General features: G+C 39.5%; 1 protein-coding gene and 1 long non-coding RNA gene across 8 annotated transcripts in view; one reads left to right on the plus strand and one right to left on the minus strand.

Annotated features, from left to right (window-relative positions):
* Positions 1-5,168: 5,168 nt before the first annotated feature.
* On the minus strand, positions 5,169-12,821 carry LOC310642609. Its single transcript, XR_014492943.1, has 4 exons — positions 12,621-12,821; positions 11,514-11,576; positions 8,640-9,073; positions 5,169-7,878 (listed from the first exon to the last, which is right to left on the minus strand). It is a non-coding gene; the product is annotated as an uncharacterized lncRNA (long non-coding RNA).
* USP15 (ubiquitin specific peptidase 15) overlaps positions 12,786-20,744 on the plus strand; it is an 84,180-nt gene continuing 76,221 nt past the window's right edge. For all 7 annotated transcript variants that reach the window (XR_014492940.1, XR_014492941.1, XM_083366462.1 and 4 more), the window contains exons 1-3: positions 12,786-13,108; positions 18,519-18,646; positions 19,243-19,373. Coding sequence is in view for 5 of the 7 variants with exons in the window: in XM_083366462.1 (XP_083222588.1) it covers positions 12,813-13,108; positions 18,519-18,646; positions 19,243-19,373 (555 nt within the window). In the remaining 2 variants the exon portion in view is untranslated. The remainder of the gene's footprint in view (positions 13,109-18,518; positions 18,647-19,242; positions 19,374-20,744) is intronic.

A 20,744-nucleotide genomic window follows, 5' to 3' on the forward strand; every position in this document is an offset into this window, starting at 1 on the left:
CTTAACAAATAAGCTAACCATCTACCTAGTTTATTAGCATTACAAAAAATATTATGTCTGGCATACTGTAAATTAGTTGCCACTTGATCTGCCATTAACTTATCATACTGACCCCTTAATAAAGTAATTAGCTCTTTAATCTTCCCATCAGATGGATTCAAAATTAAGGCCTTTTCTTTTTCCTTAATTTCATCCTCTAATCCTTTCCTCCTAAATTCCAAGTTACGTCTATATTTATAGTTCAAATATATTAGTACACCTCTCATATAAGCTTTACTAGCATCCCAAACCATCTCAATAGAAGTACCTTTATGCATATTAATTTTAAAAAATTCCTTCATCTGTTTTTTACACTCTTCCACATTTTCCTAATATCTAAACAAATTTTCATTTATGCACCAGGACCGTCTATCCTTATTATCTTTTTCTATCTCTAACCATACTGGACTATGATCAGACATAGTTCTTGGACAAATCTTAATCTTCTTAATCCTAGAAAAAAAGTCATTAGTGATTAATATAAAGTCAATCCTGGAGAAAGATTGATGTCTACCGGAGAAAAAAGTATAGTCCTTTTCTTGCAAATTTCTTTCTCTCCAAATGTCTCGCAATTCCAAGTCATCCTTCATCTCAAAAAAAGATTTAGGCAGTTTAGCATGACCTGGGGTGCTTTTTTAAAAAAAACCCTTGTCCATTTGTACATCCAAAACACCGTTCCAGTCTCCCATCAAAATACAAGATTTATAATCCCACTGAATAATCTTGCTGTGTAATAAACTGTAAAAATCTCCTTGTTGTTGATTAGGAGCATATAGTCCAACCAAAAGCGTTTTCTTGCCTTCTATTAACAGTTCAATTATAACATATCTTCCTTGTTTATCTGCTTCAATTAAAGCCGCTGTCAGAGTATTCTTAACATAGATAACCACTCCATTTTTCTTATCAGTTGCAGAAGCAATAAACTGTGTGACCAACCTTGAGTTTAACAAATACTTTTGATCCATGGCTTTAATATGTGTTTCTTGTAGACAAATAACATTCTTAAATTGTTTTAAGTATTGAAATACTTTCTTTCTCTTCTGTGGTGAATTTAAACCATTAACATTCCAGGTTAGAAACTTTGTCGCCATCTTTCGCGACCTGAAGCTTTTGAGGCGCTTCTTCCAAGATCACCTGCACTCTCTTAGGTCGCGCTCCGAATGTGCTTTTTGATTATATGTGAGTATGGACACACTGCAACTCCGCCAATTGTTCTCTGGAAATACAGCCTTTCTAGGGGTCTACCCTTGTGACCTGCTACCCCAGAGACAAATCTCCAAAAGACCTTTTGGATTAATTGTAAATACCCACCCTCACACTCTGCCTGGTGAACACTGGCTGGCCCTCTACTTCCCATCTCCCGGATATGGCGAATTTTTTTATTCTTATGGAAGAGCACTGGATAGCCCTGACTTTCCTGGCTCCATAGTGATGTTTTTAGAGCAGCAAGCTGAGAAGTACACATTTCACCAATGTCAACTGCAACACCCCAGCGTTGACCTGCGGGCAACACTGTGCTTTTTTTCTACTGAACCAGACTAAAGGAGTAGACTATGAAAATATTTTAAAGATGTACTCCAATGTCGATATTAAAAATGATCAAATGGTAAAGCTGTTTGTAAAAACTAAAGGTGGGAAGGGGACTTGGAACCTGTAACTGTCACCAGTGCATGCAGACATGCCTGCCTTACTGTAAAATAAAGAAAAAGACTTAAAATGTTTTTACTTGTTTCACTGTGTTTTTATTCATTTTACAAATTGAGCCAGTCACCAAACCTGAACCTACTTCTAGGGTTTAATGTCCAAGGGCTTGAAGGGGCACTGATAAACAGAGGCTTCTGAGTCCCAAAAGGGGCTGTCATAACAGAGTCGGGGCTAGTAGCAGTTTCATCCTTAACAACCAGAGAATCTTTCAACTTTTCTATTTGCTCTTTAACAGCTGTAGACCCCCAACACAGAGGCCGGAACATTCACCTCAGACATAGCATTCATAAAGTCATCCCATCCTTTAGGTTTCCGCTTCTCAGTAGGGGCTTGATGCTGCGAGGCTCCTTTCACCAAGTCTAAAATATTAAGTCTAAAATATTAGTACCAGGAATAGGGAACCCTTTGTATAAAAAGGTACCACGATCATCCCAGGTTGAGACGTCCTGATGCTGTTTCATTTTGTTCAGCAAAAGTTCCGCATTTTTCCTGTAACGTGTGCTCACACCGCTTAGGATCTCAGCCATTGCTGTGTCCCACCGAGATGGCTGTGGTGGCTGTTCTGGTAATGTTGGAAGTGGCCGAGGTTTTTCCAGTGGATAAATGAGATTCAGTCTGTCCTTTTCAGACTCATTTTGCCTGGTCAGTCTTAGATACCTCTGCAATGCAGAACTGTAGAGCTTAATCTTGTCATCCTCACACAAATCAGTTCTCTGAAGAATGGTACGCATCTCATCATCCAACCGGTTAGTGGCTGTAACCCCATAGTAGGGGGTCTGCCCTGTAGCTGCTCCATCTGATGATGTGACACCAGATACATTTTCTCGCCATGGTCCATGGTTTATCCAACTAACAGGCTAGTCAACAGCAGAATAGCTGTCCCTAGTAAGGGACCGATAAAACCACCCGACTGAAGTATGATCTGCTTCTTCTTTTTGAGTGAGACCTTTCTATCACTCAACTTTTTAATGACACCTTTCTTTCTCTTTAGAGACTGGAATTGTGAAGGTTTCAGAGGAAGGTTTCCTTTTAGGGTGTTCAGAGCTATTTCTGCTATTGCCCCCACCAGGTCATTATTAGCATTGCATAAGATGGCTTTTCTCTGTCTTGGGCCGGCCTTTACTAAGATTTTTAAAAGCCCCCAATTTCTACATACCCTCTCCGACATCTTAAATGAACTAGTGCTAAGGTAACTGGGCTACTGCTTTTTACACTTCTTTTTCATTGTGTAAACAGTAGGCCAATCGGGTGGGAAGAGGCCTGTTCTCAACCTGTAGGATTCTGGAGTGGTGGCTGCCAAATCTACCAAAAGGTACCCGTGTGGTTTGCGAGTGGCATCTTGGAATGCTTCTAAAAAATACTTTGTGTTAGTGGGGTACATCTGTCTGGCCAGTGTGACAATTTGCATCTGATCACGGGGGTTGCTGAATAAAACCAAATATTTGGAATTCAGAGCTATTGTTCTCATTTTCTTACCTTGAAAAAACAGGTTTTGTAGTATGAGAATAATGCTCAGGTTTCTGTGAACGTACTGTGTAAAAGCCTTCTCTATTTGATCGCTGTCACTGGCCGACGCCATGAGATCATCTATCACGGCTAGAGTAATTTGATTTGGCAGAAACAAATCATCATCTTCAAAAGAAGACGGAAGCCCCTCCATCAACTTAATATAAGGGAATTTATTAAGCAGTTCTTTGTACAGAGGTTGCCAGCATACCATACAATATTTTGATGCAATTGAGACAACGCGACATCGCCATGTTCTAACATTTGTTTGATAAAGAGATTTGCCAGAATTGGACGGACCGCTTATAATATAGGACAAAGGGTGTACAAATTGTGCAATATTTTCCACCATCCTTAATAGCCATAAGGCACTGTACAGTAATCTTTACTCTTTAATAATCCTTTATTATACACTTCTTTTAGAGTTTTACGGAGGACTCTCGTTTCTAGGGTCTACTGTTTCTTAACGCTAACAATCCCCAACTGTTCTACCCTGATCTCTTTTTTTCTCTCAGCACCAGACAGACAATAATCATCTACCAAATCTTTCAAGCTGTCAAAATTAACCTTATTGCTATTACCTCAGTTTAGTGTGATTCCCTTCACTTTTAGCACCGCTTCACCATTGGACAAAGCATAAGCATACGTTTTGGGACCGGCCACAACAAACTCTGTTATCATAGTGTTTGGCGGAATCTCACTTGTCAGTTGACCTAAATAATCACCCAAAGGAGGTGTCCACACCCCCTCTCTACAAAAATGACTGAATCGGTGTCATGGTACAGGCACCTATCGCCCAGCCCATCCAGTAGCCTGTATAATTCCAGCCGCACATAAGCTGTTGTAAAGCTAGCAATGAATACATTAGTGCATGTGGTTTTGGTGGGGTGGTTCTTGGCTGTTTTCCACGTCACAACGGCTGTCTCCATATCCACAAACTCGCATGAGGAAACATCATAATAGGGTACAAAAAGATATTTGAATAGTTCCTCAGGGTTTGTTACCACGGATGTGGACAGGTGATTGGTGCTCTGCCCAACTTGCCCCACAGCGAGTTTAAGAAGTTTGGCAATCTGCCTTTTAGCAGGATTTACTTCAATGTGGTCACGTCGTAAGCGGACACCTTCCATCTTTTCATAATCCTGAATATATTGCTCTTTATCCTGTTCTGTTTTGCACCAATCAGGATAACCACTGGCTTCCTGTTTCTGTCTGAGATGCATGTTCATATAACCTGAAAATAGCCCATTTGATGTTCTTTCAAAATGCCAGATCTCATAGATTTCAACAATTCTGTAACCTTTTTCTAAAGCTACATTCAATTCAACAGTACACCATGTCCCAGTCAGAGCTCTTTCCTCATTACTGTGTTTACAGGGGGTGGTTTGCAGTTTTTCTGTGCAGGTTGCGCACAAACTAAACATTAATTTGCCCCCCAATTTGCAGGGTAGGACAGGGAAATAGATTCCTTGGCGGGTACACTTTGACTTTGGCTAACCCAAAATATAGTTTATGTCCCCAAAGTTTTGGTAGATGATTTGTGGATGGCTGATTGGGTACTCCTTGGTCTTATTCACAAAAGGGTACAAACTGGTGAAATCGTAGTATAAGTTTGTTCACCAGGTTTTGGTTTGTAGTAAAGGCATGTGGCATTTCTTCTGCCACCAAAAAAAGCATCTCGAGGATTCAAAGGAGTTGGGAGCTTATTCTCAACTAGAAACTGCTTCAAAGAGGTGTCAGCCTCCACCAAGGACCTCCATTCGTGTTCCCAGATGCAGCTTACAGCATAACCCTGGCTCCCTGGCTCTTTAATCCTAGTACAGTTGTGCAGGCTACCATATGTTGAATCAAGTAAAAGTCTTTTTCAGAGTAGCAGACAGGGCACCCGTGAAAAAAACAACCTTGAAATTCAAAAGCTGTGGGAGTTCAGTTTATGACAGCAAAACCATCCAAAAAATATTTGCCTACTTGCTTTTCACCCCTCCTTCAGAGCATGCTGAATACTGAGATTCTCAGTGCACTCTATATGCATCAACCACTGAATCACTGGAGATGAATACCTTTTCTGTGTCTTGTGATAACTGTCCAAAGGTGCTAATGCAATGGTATCGCTCTTCAAATACATGAACCGGTACTGTGCCATGCAGACAAATGCCAATGTGATATATTGGAAGGGGTCAATGCATCGAATCTCTATCTCAACAATATCCCCCCACCCCTCTTGAGAAACTTAAGCTCAGTCATTTCTATCACCTGTTCCCTAAATCGAATACAGGCCTCTCTTAATATATCTACATCTTGTCTGCAATAGTAAGCCAGAGCCTTCTTTAGTTTAAACACAGTACCTGTATTAGCAGCGTGCCATTTCATGAATTCTTCTCTCTCCCCGGGCATCATGGTTTCAGGGCTATAATACTTGGCTTCAGGGAGTGGTCCCACATAGTCTTAATTGGCCATTGTATTGAACAAGTGGGGGAAATACCCTTTGCTGCCTTGAAACCCCATAGCTTTGGGTAATTTACTTAATTTAAGGGGTAAAAATGAAAGACTATCAATAAACCGAATCTTATAATCCAGAAGGGTAATATACAGCAGTTTCCCCCCCTGACTTATAAGTTCAACCCTAACCTTTTCACGGATCAGCTGTCTCAGTACTAGGTACCCGTCATAACCTTTGGAGTTGTGAGCGATAAAAGTACATCCTTTAAAATTAAGATTTATAAACTCCTTTACAAACTGTTCCAGGCATCTAACACCATAACAATCCCAACTCACATCTTTATCATACCACTCCTTCAACATATCCCTGGCATAGACATAATTAGGTATATGGGTTCCTGTCTCTTGACAGCATTCAAAATCATAAATGATGTATCTTTCACCAATTCGCAGTCAGACCAACAATTTTAGAAAGCATAAATGCCCATCCAAGCTTTCAACCTTCTCAGAGCACTATCCACACTTGATTTCCTTGCACTTTTTGTGGGGGGTAAAGACGTAAACCCCACGTTTCACAATATGCTTTATTCTTACAGTCAAACTTCCCCTCCTGGCGAGTTGTGTGTGTCTTTCAAGTCACACCTTAGACCGGCAAAGCACTTTGCATCTACAGCAAAGCACTTTGCATCTACAGTCTTCTCTGCCTCCACCTCCTGACATTCTTGCTTGAGGCATACTCTGCAGATATATTGACAGCCGTGACTAAATTTGTGGTGGTAGGGTGTGTGGCAGAATTTACAGAAATAGCATTCACCTAGGAAGCCCTTGATATTTTTGATGCCATAGTAATGCTTGTTGTGTAACAATATAAACACTATTTTTCTTGCTGTAGGCTACCTGTGACAAAAAACCTCCACCCGCCCTGCATATAAAACAAGATCTTTATAGTGACCCTTAAATCTTCTTCAAAGAGGTGTATCTGAGAAAAGTCAATCCTGTTTTCTGTGGAAACACCCAGCCTGCTGTGAAGTTCCCTGGCCCTGGTAATAATTTCTTGATTTCTATCATCCACACCAATCAGATAGAGCAAACAGCTGGCAAAACACAGAAATTCACCTTCCACATTGAAATCTACTAGGTGTTGTCTTTTTTTCTTCAGCACTCTGCTGAGCAGTACAGTGTTTAACTTCCTAAGCCCATCCCCCTCTCTGTTCTTTACAATAGTAACCACTAATAGTAAATCCCCCCCCCCAAACACACACACAATATCTCTGCCTTGCTTTGAAGCAGATTTTCAACACTGGTCAGAAAATCATCAGCATTTAAATCATTCACACGCCTCCTAAGATTTAGATTTAGATTTATTAAATTTATATGCCGCCCTTCTCCCCAAGGACTCAGGGCGGCTCACAACAATAAAAAATTTAAAAACATAAAGTACAAAATTTTAAAAAGAATTAAATAATGGAAGTAATAAATAAATGACAATTTAACCCAATAAAAGCCAAATTTAAAACCATAGTCAGTCCAGGCCCGCTTGTTGGAACATCCAGGTCTTCAGGTCACGGCGGAAGGACTGAAGGTCAGGGGCCGTCCACAGCTCTGGAGGCAGTTCATTCCAGAGGGTCGGCACGCCCAGAGAAGGCTCTCCCCCTGGGGATTGCCAGCCGGCATTGCCTAGCCGACGGAACCCTGAGGAGGCCGACTCTGTGGGAGCGAACCGGGCAATGGGAGGTTGCCAATGGCAGCAGGTGGTCTCGCAAGTACCCTGGGCCTAAGCCATGTAGCTATTCTATTCTATTGATTTTGAGCATCAAACTGAAGTTGAACGAAATCGTTTGGACCTACAGTATGTCCCTGGCAACATTATTCAAGAGTCTGTACCGCATTATGGATAGCCTCTATAGCATCTACAAAAGACTGGATTCGGTCAAGATTAACAAATCTATATTGATGATCGTGTTCCACAGCCCTGAAATTTCGGATAGGCTTCTCCCATGCTTGCACCATATCCAGATAAACATCGTTCATATTCTGAGAGTTTGAAGAGTTAGGGGCTTGTAGCGGGGGGCACAGAATGACTTATCTCCTCTTCTGGTTGAGATACAGGCATAGATTCACAACTATCGCTGCCTGCTGAGGATGCGGGAAGTTCACCTCCATGCATTTTTGCTTTTTTGCAGGCCGGCTCTGGTGAAACAAACAAACAAAAGGCTATCACCAACATTCCCAATAATGTAATACCACCCCTCCTCCCTTTAGTTTCTAAAAAATAATACTAATGGTTTTGTAGTTGGGTAAAATGCTAGATATTATACCTCCTAACAGCATTCGTGCTGCGTAGCAATAATACTTGGCTTCAGGGAGTGGTCCCATGTAGTTTTAATTGGCCATTGTACTGAACAAGTGGGGGAAATATCCTTTGCTGCCTTGAAACCCCATAGCTTTGGGTAATTTGCTTAATTTAAGTGGTAAAAATGAAAGACTATCAATAAACCGAATCTTATAATCTGGAAGGGTAATAAACAGCAGTTCCCCCCCCCCCCAACTTATAATTTGAACCCTAACCTTTTCACGGATCAGCTGCCTCAGTACTAGGTACCCGTCATAACCTTTGGAGTTGTGAGCGATAAAAGTACATCCTTTAAACTTAAGATTTATAAATTCCTTTACAAACTGTTCCAGGCATCTAACACCATAACAATCCCACCTCACAATGTCTTTATCATACCAATCCTTCAACATATCCCTGGCATAGACATAATTAGGTATATGGGTTCCTGTCTCTTGACAGCATTCAAAATCATAAATGATGTATCTTTCACCAATTCGCAGTCGGACCAACGATTTTAGAAAGCATAAATGCCCATCCAAGCTTTCAACCTTCTCAGAGCACTGTCTGCATTTGATTTCCTTGCACTTTTTGTGGGGGGTAAAGACAAAATGTTTACCATTAGCCTTGTTATGAATCAGGACACAACCCTGAAAGGATATTGGGTTATCACCATATAAATTGTTATTCAGAGTCGCATTTACTCCAGGACAGGTTTGTATAGATTCTTTGCAAATGAAAGATAAGAGTCTTGAGACAATATGTGCATAAACTGTCCAGATATTTTGATTATCTTAGGAAACAAGGATTGCTAGCACAAGCACTCCCTTGGAGTTTTCAGTCCATAGATTCCAGATCGGAGATTGGGTGCTGATCCAGAGTTGGAAGGAGGAGAAGCTGGTTCCAAAATGGGAAGGCCCTTTCCAGGTGCTGCTAAAATCCAAAACAGCTGTACGAATGGCAGACAAAGGCTGGACCCAATAGACCCGTGTGAAAGGACCAGTAGAAGCTCCGATTGAGTGGAGAAGTGTGCCTCAACCCGATCCTTTGAAGCTGATAATAAGAAAAAGCAAAATATAGGGATATTAGTAAAAGGGGAGAGTTTTTTTAAAAACAATTTTTATTAGGTTTTCAAATTACAACCTATATATTTAGAAAGCATCATGATACCTGGGTAGTCATCAATTGAGTAACAGAGTTTTCAATACATAGTTCGGGTTACATTATCATAGCATTATTTCCCTCAACATTCAATACAACGTATTTAAACTAACAAATTTCTAGGAATAGCATAGTCAGTTAAAGAAGATTTTGTCAATCCAATTTCGATAAGGTATATCTATATCCTGTTATTAAATTTTATCTAATTTTGATGTTAATTATAGTATCCAAGTTTAACCTTTAACATCCCAAATAGTATTCACAACCCAAAGTTCCCTTATTTTATTAGACCAAAAATTGTATCATCTAACATACACCCAATATTTAAATAGCTAGCTTCTACCTAATAAACATTATTTCATATCTTGATACATCACAAGTTACCAATCGGAGAGTCTATATTTATCAATCTACTTCTACTTATACATAACCAAAATTTTAACATCAAACATAGGATCCATAAGCCAAATTTCCATTATAACGATATATAAATTTATGATATTTGAAATAAGCTTAGTAAATACTTAAAACACATTTTAATTCTATCTCATGAATATCTTCTATTTCATATCCTAATAAGTCACTAATTACTAACAAAATGACCTATGATAATTCTCTAGGAATTCATATTTTAAATCTAACTCTAGCTTTCTTTTTTTGCCAGTCGGGTTTCCAGACCCAGGGCTTTAAATTGCCAAGTAGGTCTTCATTTGCTCGCATGTATATTATTTGCACCAGAGGAGGCCATCCAACCATCAGCAATATACAAAGGTTGAACCATTTAGTCATTATATTGTTGCCATGTTAATTCCACTCTCTTTATTTGCTCTGACATCTGTCTACAGTCCAGTCTGGATTCTTCTTCCATCTGGGTTGATCTGTTTTGAGTAGAAAATCTTATCCAGTTTTATAGTTAGTCATTGACTGTCCAGGCTTTCCACAGGTTGTCTTTGTTGGTCTTCGGCTTCCTCTATATTGGCATCACTATCTTGCATGTAGTGTACTTCTGAAATTGTAGGCTCCTTAGAGAGGGTCAGAAGTTGAGTATTAAGTTTTTCCCTAGTTTGTTGTTGGTCTTTAAGATTGTGTCAGAGTAGTGGTTCCTTGTACTTTAAAAATTGTAGGTTCTTTGAGTAAAGTCAGGTTTCGGATATTAGTTTTTTCAGTACTTTGTTGTTGTTGCTTATCTCTGTCTCAATAGTAATATCTTCCAATTTTGTTATATTCTGAAGTGTAAATTCTTTAGTTGCAGTCTGGGTTTCAATTTGTGACTTAAGGTTGGCATGTAAATTATTAAATCTGGAGATAGACATCTCAGTGGCTCTGTAAATTGTTTCAAGTATAAGGTTATAGTCAAGCGAGGCTTGTGGCTGTTCCTTCTCCATTTTGTAATAATTATAAATAGTCCTTGGTAGAGGCTATTTTTCAAACAAAAATCAGTTAAGTGTCCATCTCCACAAGTCTAAGCCAAATTCATCTCCAGCTGTTTCAGGTTTTTATCTTAATGCCAAGGTCAGTCCAAAATGTAAGCAAGCTTGTTTGCCAGCAGTAACAGACTTGACCAAATCCTTTTCAGACGGAGTCTTTTTATTTATTTATTTTGTCCAGAGGGGGGAGTTTTAAATGTGTTGGTTTTGTGACTGTAAATGTTGGTGTAATTGTTGTTGTTGTACCCATTGCCCAGACTGGTGTCCCGAGTACTGATCTCAGCCCCTGCTGCAGACAGTGGTGTTAAAAGGTGAAAGGGAAATATAAAACCTAGTTTTTTCCTACTTCCCATTCCTCAAGGGGAATAACTTGGAGTAGCAGTATACGAGGATAAGGGAGCTAGAAGAAAATGATTGTTGGAAATTGGAAATTGGAAGGATAATGAATGGCCACCTAAGCATATAATACAGGTGTATGGACCTGCTACTTGGGCTAAGGATGGATCATGGGGATATAAGACTCCAATTTATATGCTGAATCACATTATTAGGTTACAAGCGGTTCTGGAAATTGTTACTAATGAAACAGCGCTAGCATTAAATAAGTTGGCTAAACAGAATACCCAAATGAGGACTGCAAATTATCAAAATAGGTTAGCATTGGATTATTTATTGGCAGAAGAAGGAGGGGTCTGTGGAAAATTTAACCAACTGTTGTCTGCAAATAAATGATGAAGGGAAGGCTATTGAGGAAATAACAAACAAAATGAGGAAAATAGCCCATGTACCGGTCCAAACCTGGACTGGAATACTTGATGATGGGGGATTCCTGGGAGGAATTTTTAGGAATTGGAAACAAGCTTTATTCATGTTAGCAGTGATATTTGTAGGATTAATGTGCTTACCCTGTTTAATTCCCATAATAAGGAGCATCGTACAGAGTACCGTTGAAGGAATGATAGACGTGACTAATAAAAACAAGCAAATGTTGATGTTAAAAGATGTAATAGAACATACAGCTATAATAAATTTTAAGAATCCAGCATAAATATGGGAAAGTCCAAAACCATTTGAAAAATAAAGAATATTTTATTTTTAAAGGAAGTTTAAATAATAGAAAGGGTGGATTTGTGAGGAACAAAGAAATTTAAAAATAAAAAATTTCAATTGCTTAACAATTAAGGGATTAGTCAAGCCGAAACTGCACATAGGCATTAAATTTCAGGAGGCTTGGCTATAGGATGCACGTAAACTCAACGAACCATTGGTCCTTAAAGGGGAACAGTAAACGGGATAAAAAGGGTTGGGAGAAGTTTGAATTGATGTAATCAAACAAAGGTAATGTATTCTTACTCGGCATCTCAGACAGGCTGTACACCCAGAGGACTGGACCGAAGGGGAGGGAACAGGGCAACAAGATAGAACTGTATATAATATCATGAATTTGAATGCTTGTGTGTGGTCTATGGTTTAGAACTTCCTGTTGGAGTCTCTCACCAGGATCCACTGCCCTTTGCAAACCGCTTTTCTATTTTCTGCTGAATAAAACTCTTTTCTTACCAATCCAATTTTGTTGGTGTTTTAATTCCATTTCCAACAGTCTAAACTAAATTACCAAGGTTGTTATATTCTGACGTTACAGAACTCTTGTATCTCGACATCAAATTCATCAACATAAATGGTCACCTGTATATTTACCGTCCACAATCCACATTTCACAATCCGGCTCAGTAATAAGTGACTCTTAAGATGCCTTCAACTAAGGTGAATCCCTAGAGCTGTAGTTTTAACGAACTGCCATGGCGCCAGAACCGAGAAAGCTGGTCCTTGCAAATTGAGTTATATATTGGGTTATCGCGCTACAAACAGATTTTAAAAAACGTGCCAATACTCTATAATCCGCCTTGGCGGTTTGAATAGCCTGGCATTGCAGAAATCCTGCACGCTGCTAAACAGACAAAAAAGCAAACAAGCCGCAATACATTCGGCCGACAGTGTCTTGCCCTGGCTACCTTTTAGGTTCTTTCCATTTCCCTGCACCTGTGCCCTGCCTTTTATTAGTCCCATGGTCCCAACACCGCATGCGTAGTCTCATTGGAGCCGTATAGTCCTCCCAGCAGTCAGGGGATGTTCTCAGGCCGAACCGCCGCTCTCCTCGCTTCGAATTCTTACGCGCTCTCTTCGTCTCCTTCCCGCTTCCATCCATGGGTTTGCCGAAGTGGGAGGGGGTCGTAGAGGGCGTTTCCCCGGTCGCCGCGCGGCGTCACTCCCAGCATGCAGCGCGGGCCGCCCCTGCCACTGCCGCCGCTCCTGTTCCTGCAGCCGCCGCTGCCACCGCCTCTCAGCCTGCTGCCGTCACTTTCGCAGCTGTTGCCGCCGCCGCCGCCGCCGCCGCTCCGGGGCTGGAAGACATGGCGGAGGGAGGCGCGGCGGATCTGGAGACCCAACGCTCGGATATCGCGGCGCTGCTCAAGACGGCTCTCCGCAAGGGCGACACCTGGTGAGGAAAAAGGAAGGGATGGCGAACGGCGGGGATGTTTGAGGGCCCCTCTGGATGACAGGTGCGGGCGGTGCCTGCTTGAGTGTCTTTTGGCGAGGGAGGCGGCAGCCCTCCTCTGCCCTTCTTACCCCCTGTTCATTCACGGGATGTGCCTTTGTATCTGGGGAGCAGGTTTTCAGGCGCCCTTTCCCCCCCTCTGGTGCCTGTGACGGGCTTTGCCTCAGCGCGCTGTCGACACGGCGCTAACTCCTCGCCTGCAGGGAGGCAAAGGTGGCCTCTGCCGCCAGGTATTTTCCCCCATTGTTTCAAATGGTCGCTAGCAACCCGTCCTGGGTGGAGGAACCGTGCGAGTGTGTATTTCAGGCGAGATTTCCCATTCCCAGAGCGGCTTCCTAGGGAGCTTCCATGGTAGGGCCTGTGTCTCTGGAATGATCGCCGTTGGGAGGGCTGCGGGCGCTTCTTGGGTTTATTTCTCACCCGGTTCTTTTCGTAACGCTCGACTCTTCCTCCCCTGCCACTCCCTTCAGAATTCTTAATTGGCTAACTTCATGGTCGTAACAGTGATTGCAGAAAAGAAGGGAGGGAGGGAGTAAAGCAGTAATGGATGGTCAGACAGTGGTTTATAAAATTATGGAGGATGCTGAGAAAGTGGAGAGTGAGTAATTCCTTCCTCCCCAAATTCTAGCACCTAGAATCATATAATCCAAAATGCTAGGAGATCTGGAGCAATCCAGAGAAGATGCTTTAATGTATTTTTGTTAAAAGAATTCATTGCTGCAGAGTTTGATTATGGTCATTAGTTTAGTCTCTAAAGCAGGGGTGTCAAACTCAATTTCATTGAGGGCTGCATCAGCTTTGCAGTTGCTCTGGGGGGGTGTGGCCAGGGTGGGCGCAGCCTACTGGGTGGGCATGGCTGGAGTGCGTATGGCCTACTGGGTGGGCATGGCCAGCTCTACATCGTTCACAACAAGGGTGCCTATGGGGGCCTGGGCAGGAGTGGGACAGATCTGAGGGTCTCTGGCAGAAGGAGATGGGACCGGGGCAAGTGTCAAGGCATGGTCCACTGGAGGAGCCTCACTGTTCCTCTCAGGCCATGCTGGGAGAGGGGGCTGGATGGTGGCATGGAGGTCAAATGCCCAGCCCAGCCCTCAAGGCTGCTGCTGTGCTTGTTTTCCTTAGCCAGGTTGCTCATGATGGGTACAAGAGCAAAGCTAAGAGGGAGGCCCACTCCCTCTCCATGTGAGTAGACCTGGCTTTGTATCCAAAGCTTCCTTAGCAATAGGATGGGAGACCCCCCAGGATATGCCAGGAGGAGGGGGCAAGAGGATGGTGAAAGGGCAGCAGGGAAGGACTAAGGCAGGACTTCCCTCAGACCCTCCCTCTTCCTTCCTTCCTTCCTTCCTTCCTTCCTTCCTTCCTTCCTTCCTTCCTTCCTTCCAGTGGTGGGAAAATATTTGAGATGAGGGAAGGAGAAAAACAGGCAAGAAACGCAGCTGGGGAAGTGTCATCCTTTGTGAGGAATGAAGAAATGCACCATCGCCTGGAAGTGGCCACCACATGGCCCTCGCCTACTTCACATATCCGGCTTGGTGGGCTCTGCGGGAGGGGATGCCATGAGCAGCATGAGAGTCGATGTTACCTGCACAATGCTGCTGAGCCCCCAGCCTGCCTGGTTTTGGCAGGCAATGGGGCGCTCTCCTCACAGTGCCAAGAGGTTGAGCCGGGTGGCATGAATCTGAAGAGAAGTGCAACGCTGCCCAGCCCCTAGCCTGCCCGAAGTAGGCAGGGCCATGTGCTGGCCACTTCCAGGCAATGGTGTATTTCTTCATTCCTCACAAAGGGTGATACCTTCCCAGTGCGTGCTCAGGGGGCGGGGTCGACACAGCAGGGGCTGGTCCCTCGCTGTTTCCAGACAGCCTTGTGGAGTTAAGACTGAATGCATTTCAGCATAGATGGCCACCAGGAAATTGAACATTGGCTCCCACCAGCCTGGGCTGGGGCCAAGGCAGCGGGGGCCTTTCCCTCACTGTTTCCAGGATGGCTTCGCGGGCCACATGAAACCACTTTGCGGGCCAGATCTGGCCCCCGGGCCTTGTGTTTGACATGTCTGCTCTAAAGGGAAATTAGTATATATACCCATCTATAAAGTCTAGGCTGGCTCCAAAATCAGGCAAGATGTCTCTTAAATTAAGAGCTGCTTAGGGGCTGAGCAGAAAAGGCCTGTTTGATCTCATAACCTGATTTAAAGTTTAGATACATTAAAGATCAATCTTTTATTAAACACTTGAAATTTGGATTTTGCAACCTTCTGTATTAATATGCCAAATCTTAACTTAATATTGTAGTATTTATGGATTAAGGTACAATTTACATTGCCATAAATATTTTCCCCCTCAGGCTGGGAGGAAAAACAGTAGTTTGGAAGATTAAGACCAAGTGTACACATTGATTGGCTTCTGTACCAGGAATGGAAAAAGTGCAAACTGGAGACCGACCATCTGACACTCACCAACATCCTTTTTGCAGCTCCATATGCACTCTTTTCTGAAAGGCTAGGCCCATATATTTTTGGTTTGCAAGGATATTAAACTTGTAAAATGAGTATATTGAATCTTAGTGAAATACATATTTCATTTCTTAACATTTCTGCATCCCTTTCCCAAAATGGGCTAGGCCCCTGGCCATTTTTAGAGTACAGCTCTCAGTATCCACAGAAACCTTGCTGCAATTCTTAAGCCAGCAGAACTTGTATAGTCCTGCACCATACCATCATTGATTTTGCAGTATTCAATGAAGCCAAGTTGGCTTGGAATTTACCTAATGAGTATACATATTGTGGCAGTAGGAAGTACACCCAGTAGAGAAGTAGCAATAAGTAAAAATGCCAGTTTGCCTTCCACTGCCATTGATTTTGGATGGTGAATCACATGCAGATGACCGGATCCATCAGGTACATGAATCAGCTTAAGTTTTTGAAAGTTTTGGAAATGTGTTCTATGAATTTCACCTTTCAGTAAGAGATTTTGAAATTAGAGCATTATTTTTAAATGTTAATCTGCACAATTCTTATAGTATTTAATGTAAAGTTTATATTTTCACCAATGCAAACAATTGTTAAACAGTTTGGCTTTTTGTTCTTACATGTTGAATTCAAAAGTGTGCTATATACCACTCATATATAAAATTGCTGATGGGAAATGAAACAAGCTATATCTTAAATTGTGTCCATATACTAAGACTGTAAATCTCAATTTAGTCCAACTTTTATAAACTTTTATAAATTTGAATTTGGGGCAGAGTTAACTGCACAGATTCTATCTGAGGGAGAAAAATATAGCATTCTTTCATGGAGAAAAAATGAATAGCTGAATAGTTATGTTTATTTCTATTACGTAGTTACATTTCTTCCAAAAGTTTAGAATAGCATACACCAGTATTCAGTTTTGCTTCCTAATAATCATACAAGATTTTATTAGCCTCAGAGATTATTTACTACATACAAATTCACTTGCCTTTGTTGTGGTACGTTTTGTACTCCATAAGCACATGTACTTAGAAATATACTGTAAACAATTTTGTCTTTTGTTTCCAACAGTATACAATATATTGTACCCCCTACTTACTGAAATCATCCCCATGGTTAAGGCAGTTCATAATTATAATTACAGTTACTTAGTATTAAAAACACATGTTTTGTAGATACATATTGTTTCTATATCAAGTTTGGATCTTTGTGGAGGAAATTTTTAAAAAATCTTCAGCTATTGTACTTTTCATTTATATTACCATTAGATTTGGAAACTGATATTTTGGGGTTGAACCTTAATTGTCAATATGTAAAATTACCACAATGTTATCATTAGAAGATATAATATGATCTTTCCTTACTAGTCTTCAATATTTTATGAGGTTATAATTTTATAAAGTTAAATTCTATTATTGTTTCATATGCTAACAAGTTTGGCATGTAGTTTTCTTACATTCGAAATAAAAAGCTTGTTGTTTGTAATATCTCTTTTAAATATATCTTCTAAATGCTTTTTGTTTTAAAACCATTTGACCAATAACCCTAATACTTAATTTAAAGGTAATTTATTTCATTAATCTATATTCCAGTCTTAAATTATAGCGGAATGCTTATTAAGCTTAAGTTAAAATAGCAAAGTTTTAAAAGCAGGATAAATCCAGCTGAGTATTTCTAGATAATCTGGTATTGAAGTGATGATACTGTAGCTAATTGGAGAGCCAGGAATAATCATGGCAAGCTTTGGGAGAAAATATGTAGAAAATTGGAATGTGTTGTGCTTCAGATTCAGAGTCAAAAAGTCAATGGAAATGAATGTGGATGTGCACAACATATCTGTTGGTATCTCCTTAAAAAAGTTGCATTTATTCTGGGCTCCAGAGAAATATTTGTTTGTGCTAAGAGTGGCTCCACTTTCCAGATGATCTTGTTGCATCCTTTTGGTGCTCCTTAAAGTGCATGTTTTCCAGTGATCCACAGCTATCGTGAAAAGAAAAAAAAACAGAGTTTTTTTAAGGAGTCATTGGCAAGAGTTGTATGTCGCAACTCATGCCACAACTCCAGGCACTCATGCCACAACTCCAACTAGTTGTCCTAGCACTAGGCTTCTTCCTTCCTTTTCTGCTTGACTTCAATTTTTTTTTCAATGCCAAAGAACTCAAATTATGCTATGCTCCATATCCATGGCATAGCATAATTCATAAAGGGAGAGTAAAACTGAATATCATACCCTCACACTTTGATAAACAGGTTTAAGAACAGAATGATATGTTCCATATGAGAACTCAGTATAAATGACAGAAGAGGAATAAGTAGGTAGCTTCTGAAAATCAAAGGATAGAACTATTTCATCAGATTCCAAGTTCTTACAGGTTGTCCAGAAATTCAGTGTGATAAGTGATATTAAAGTAACTAATATAATGCAATCAAAAAAATTGTATCACTTTAGCATGGCAAGTGGTAATAGTGAGGATAACCTGTTTAGTTTGATTTCAGATATGTCCAGAGAACCTAGATTTGCACAGTAGACAAATATCTGAGCAACTTATCTATCAAATACAAAAAAACTATATTTTTTTAGCTGCTACCTGTGGCAGGAACTAAGAAGCGAAACAATAGCATATATCAGTATTTTCTTTTAAATTTCTACAGAATGTGGATTTGCTTAAGATCCTGCTTGGATATTTAAAAAATATATGTCTAAATAGATTTGTATAAATATACAAATTATTAAATTAAATTATTAAAAGTATGCACAGTTTTGATACTAGAATCAGATGTCCTGATATGTAGTGACATCTATGTTTGGGAAATTAACTATGTGAGCAATCATGCAGGTCTATGAAATTGTTTCATAATATATGTTTCTATCATGTTCTTTTGAAGGTATTTAGTGGATAGTCGTTGGTTCAAGCAGTGGAAAAAATATGTTGGATTTGACAGCTGGGACAAGTATCAAATGGGAGATCAGAATGTTTATCCTGGTCCTATTGATAATTCTGGACTTCTCAAAGGTAATTTATTTGTGTTTGCTATTTTAAAAAATTCTGAGGTGTCTCAGTACATTAATAAGCCTGTGTCCTAATTCATAGGATTCAAATATTTAATGAAAACCTGCAAGAAGAGAATGTTTAATTGCAATTATCTAATATCTAATATGTCTAGGATTTTAAAAAATATTCCAGAATTTTCACAAAGCAAGATTCTGCTGCAAAGATGGAAAATACAAATTATCAAAAACTTTCTAACTATTTTTGTACTGGAAAAGCATAATAAACTTTACACATTCTGAAATTTCTTTAAAATAAAAGATGAAAGTATGTTAAAAGTAAATTAAAAGTTCAAGATGGATTAAAAAGTACAGTAGTGATTAAATTGAGGTATTAGTAACTTGAATAGATAGTTGTCCTTTGTGTACTAAATATAGTGGAATAGTATATTTCTAAGAATCTCTTATAAAACAATATTTGGGGGGGGACTGTAATTCAGAAATTGACTTCCATCATAAGACTAAGTTGTATTCAGTTTTTAAAGATTCCCATTGTAATCTCTGCTTTAACACATGCTTTATATTAGCTATAAGTAAATATGAATATTTTTTTCCTCATAGATGGGGATTGTCAATCTCTTAAAGAGCATCTTATTGATGAGCTGGACTACATTCTTTTACCAACTGAAGGATGGAACAAACTAGTTAGCTGGTATACTCTTCTGGAAGGTCAAGAACCTATTGCACGCAAGGTACCTCCTATAGCAAAACACTGAAATGTTAAAATAGTATTTGGAAATTCTTTGTTTATAACAACTCCCCACCATTCTAAAGGAACAAAAATATTTTCCTGCAAGCAATATTGAACTTTATGTGAGTTAACTAGTTCTGGTACTAACTTTTAAAATTGTTCACTCTTCACAAAACTCTTATGTTTGTTAATATCAGAACAGAGAGCTATGCAGCAGGTATTTCTTATATTAAAGTCTCAGTTATTTCAAGTCCTAGCCTCATTGTTTCTAGACTGATTTGTGTCTCCTTGACTAATCCTAAAATATTTCTATTACGTGTTCATTGACAGTCTTCTGCAGATAAAGTCTAAATTTGTTCTTTCCTTGGTCTAAGCAAGGTCTAATCTAAATGTATAGGTAATGCATGCTAATTTCATTTAATTTGCACTTTATTGTTTATATTTCTTATCTGGTTCTTTAACTTCCAGACTCTATGGAGCATCCTGTGTTATTAACATTTGATTTTTGCTTGTTGTAACGAGTTATATAGCTGAAGTAGCTATAGCTGATGCATTTTATTAAGATAATTATTTGACTAGTTAGTTGTGACATCTTCCACTTTTGTATATCTCTTCAATCTTCTTCCATGTAGATATATGTATGGAGTTTTCCCCCCTAGGAAATATTTCTTGAGGTAGCTTCTCTTTGCCAGCATCTGTACGAATTCACTGCAAGAAGATTGTTAACTTAATTTTAAACAATCCATAATTGTTTAAGAAATACATGTTTTGAAGAAAAGTAATGTATATGCTTAAAATTTCAGTATAATTTCTTTATACTGAACATTTAAATGGCTAAAATTAATGTTACAAAGTCTACTTTAGTTATGGAAATACCGATCCCCTTAATTTAACATTGTCTGTGAATATTTCTTCTATTGAAATAAATAGTGTGAGTTCATATGCATATTTGAGTTCTTGATCAAAATATAATAAAACTTTAATATAAACTCTGGAAGTTTAATTCAGTGCTAAAATACAGAAATTATTTGATGGTAATTGAAATAATTTAGCTTATTCAGGACAATCATTTAACCCTAATATCTGTAATAAAGTGTGATGAAATAAGTTATGCTTCATATTATATAATACATAGATTATGTTTTGTAATGTATAATCCTAAATTTTTAAACTGCATACTGAGAATGTTATGGATTACTGCATTTTTCCTAAAGTTAAAGATTTCTGCAGACCATTTTAAGTATTTGTGTGTGTGTGTGATACTGATGTAACCTGATTGTCATAGCTTCAGAGAATTCATAGATATTTTTCACCAAGCATAATGTCACAATTTACAGTGGTTGATTTAATTTTTTTTTAAATGTAAATTATT

Source organism: Vipera ursinii, assembly GCF_947247035.1.
Source record: "Vipera ursinii genome assembly, chromosome: 6".
Lineage (NCBI taxonomy): Eukaryota > Metazoa > Chordata > Lepidosauria > Squamata > Viperidae > Vipera > Vipera ursinii.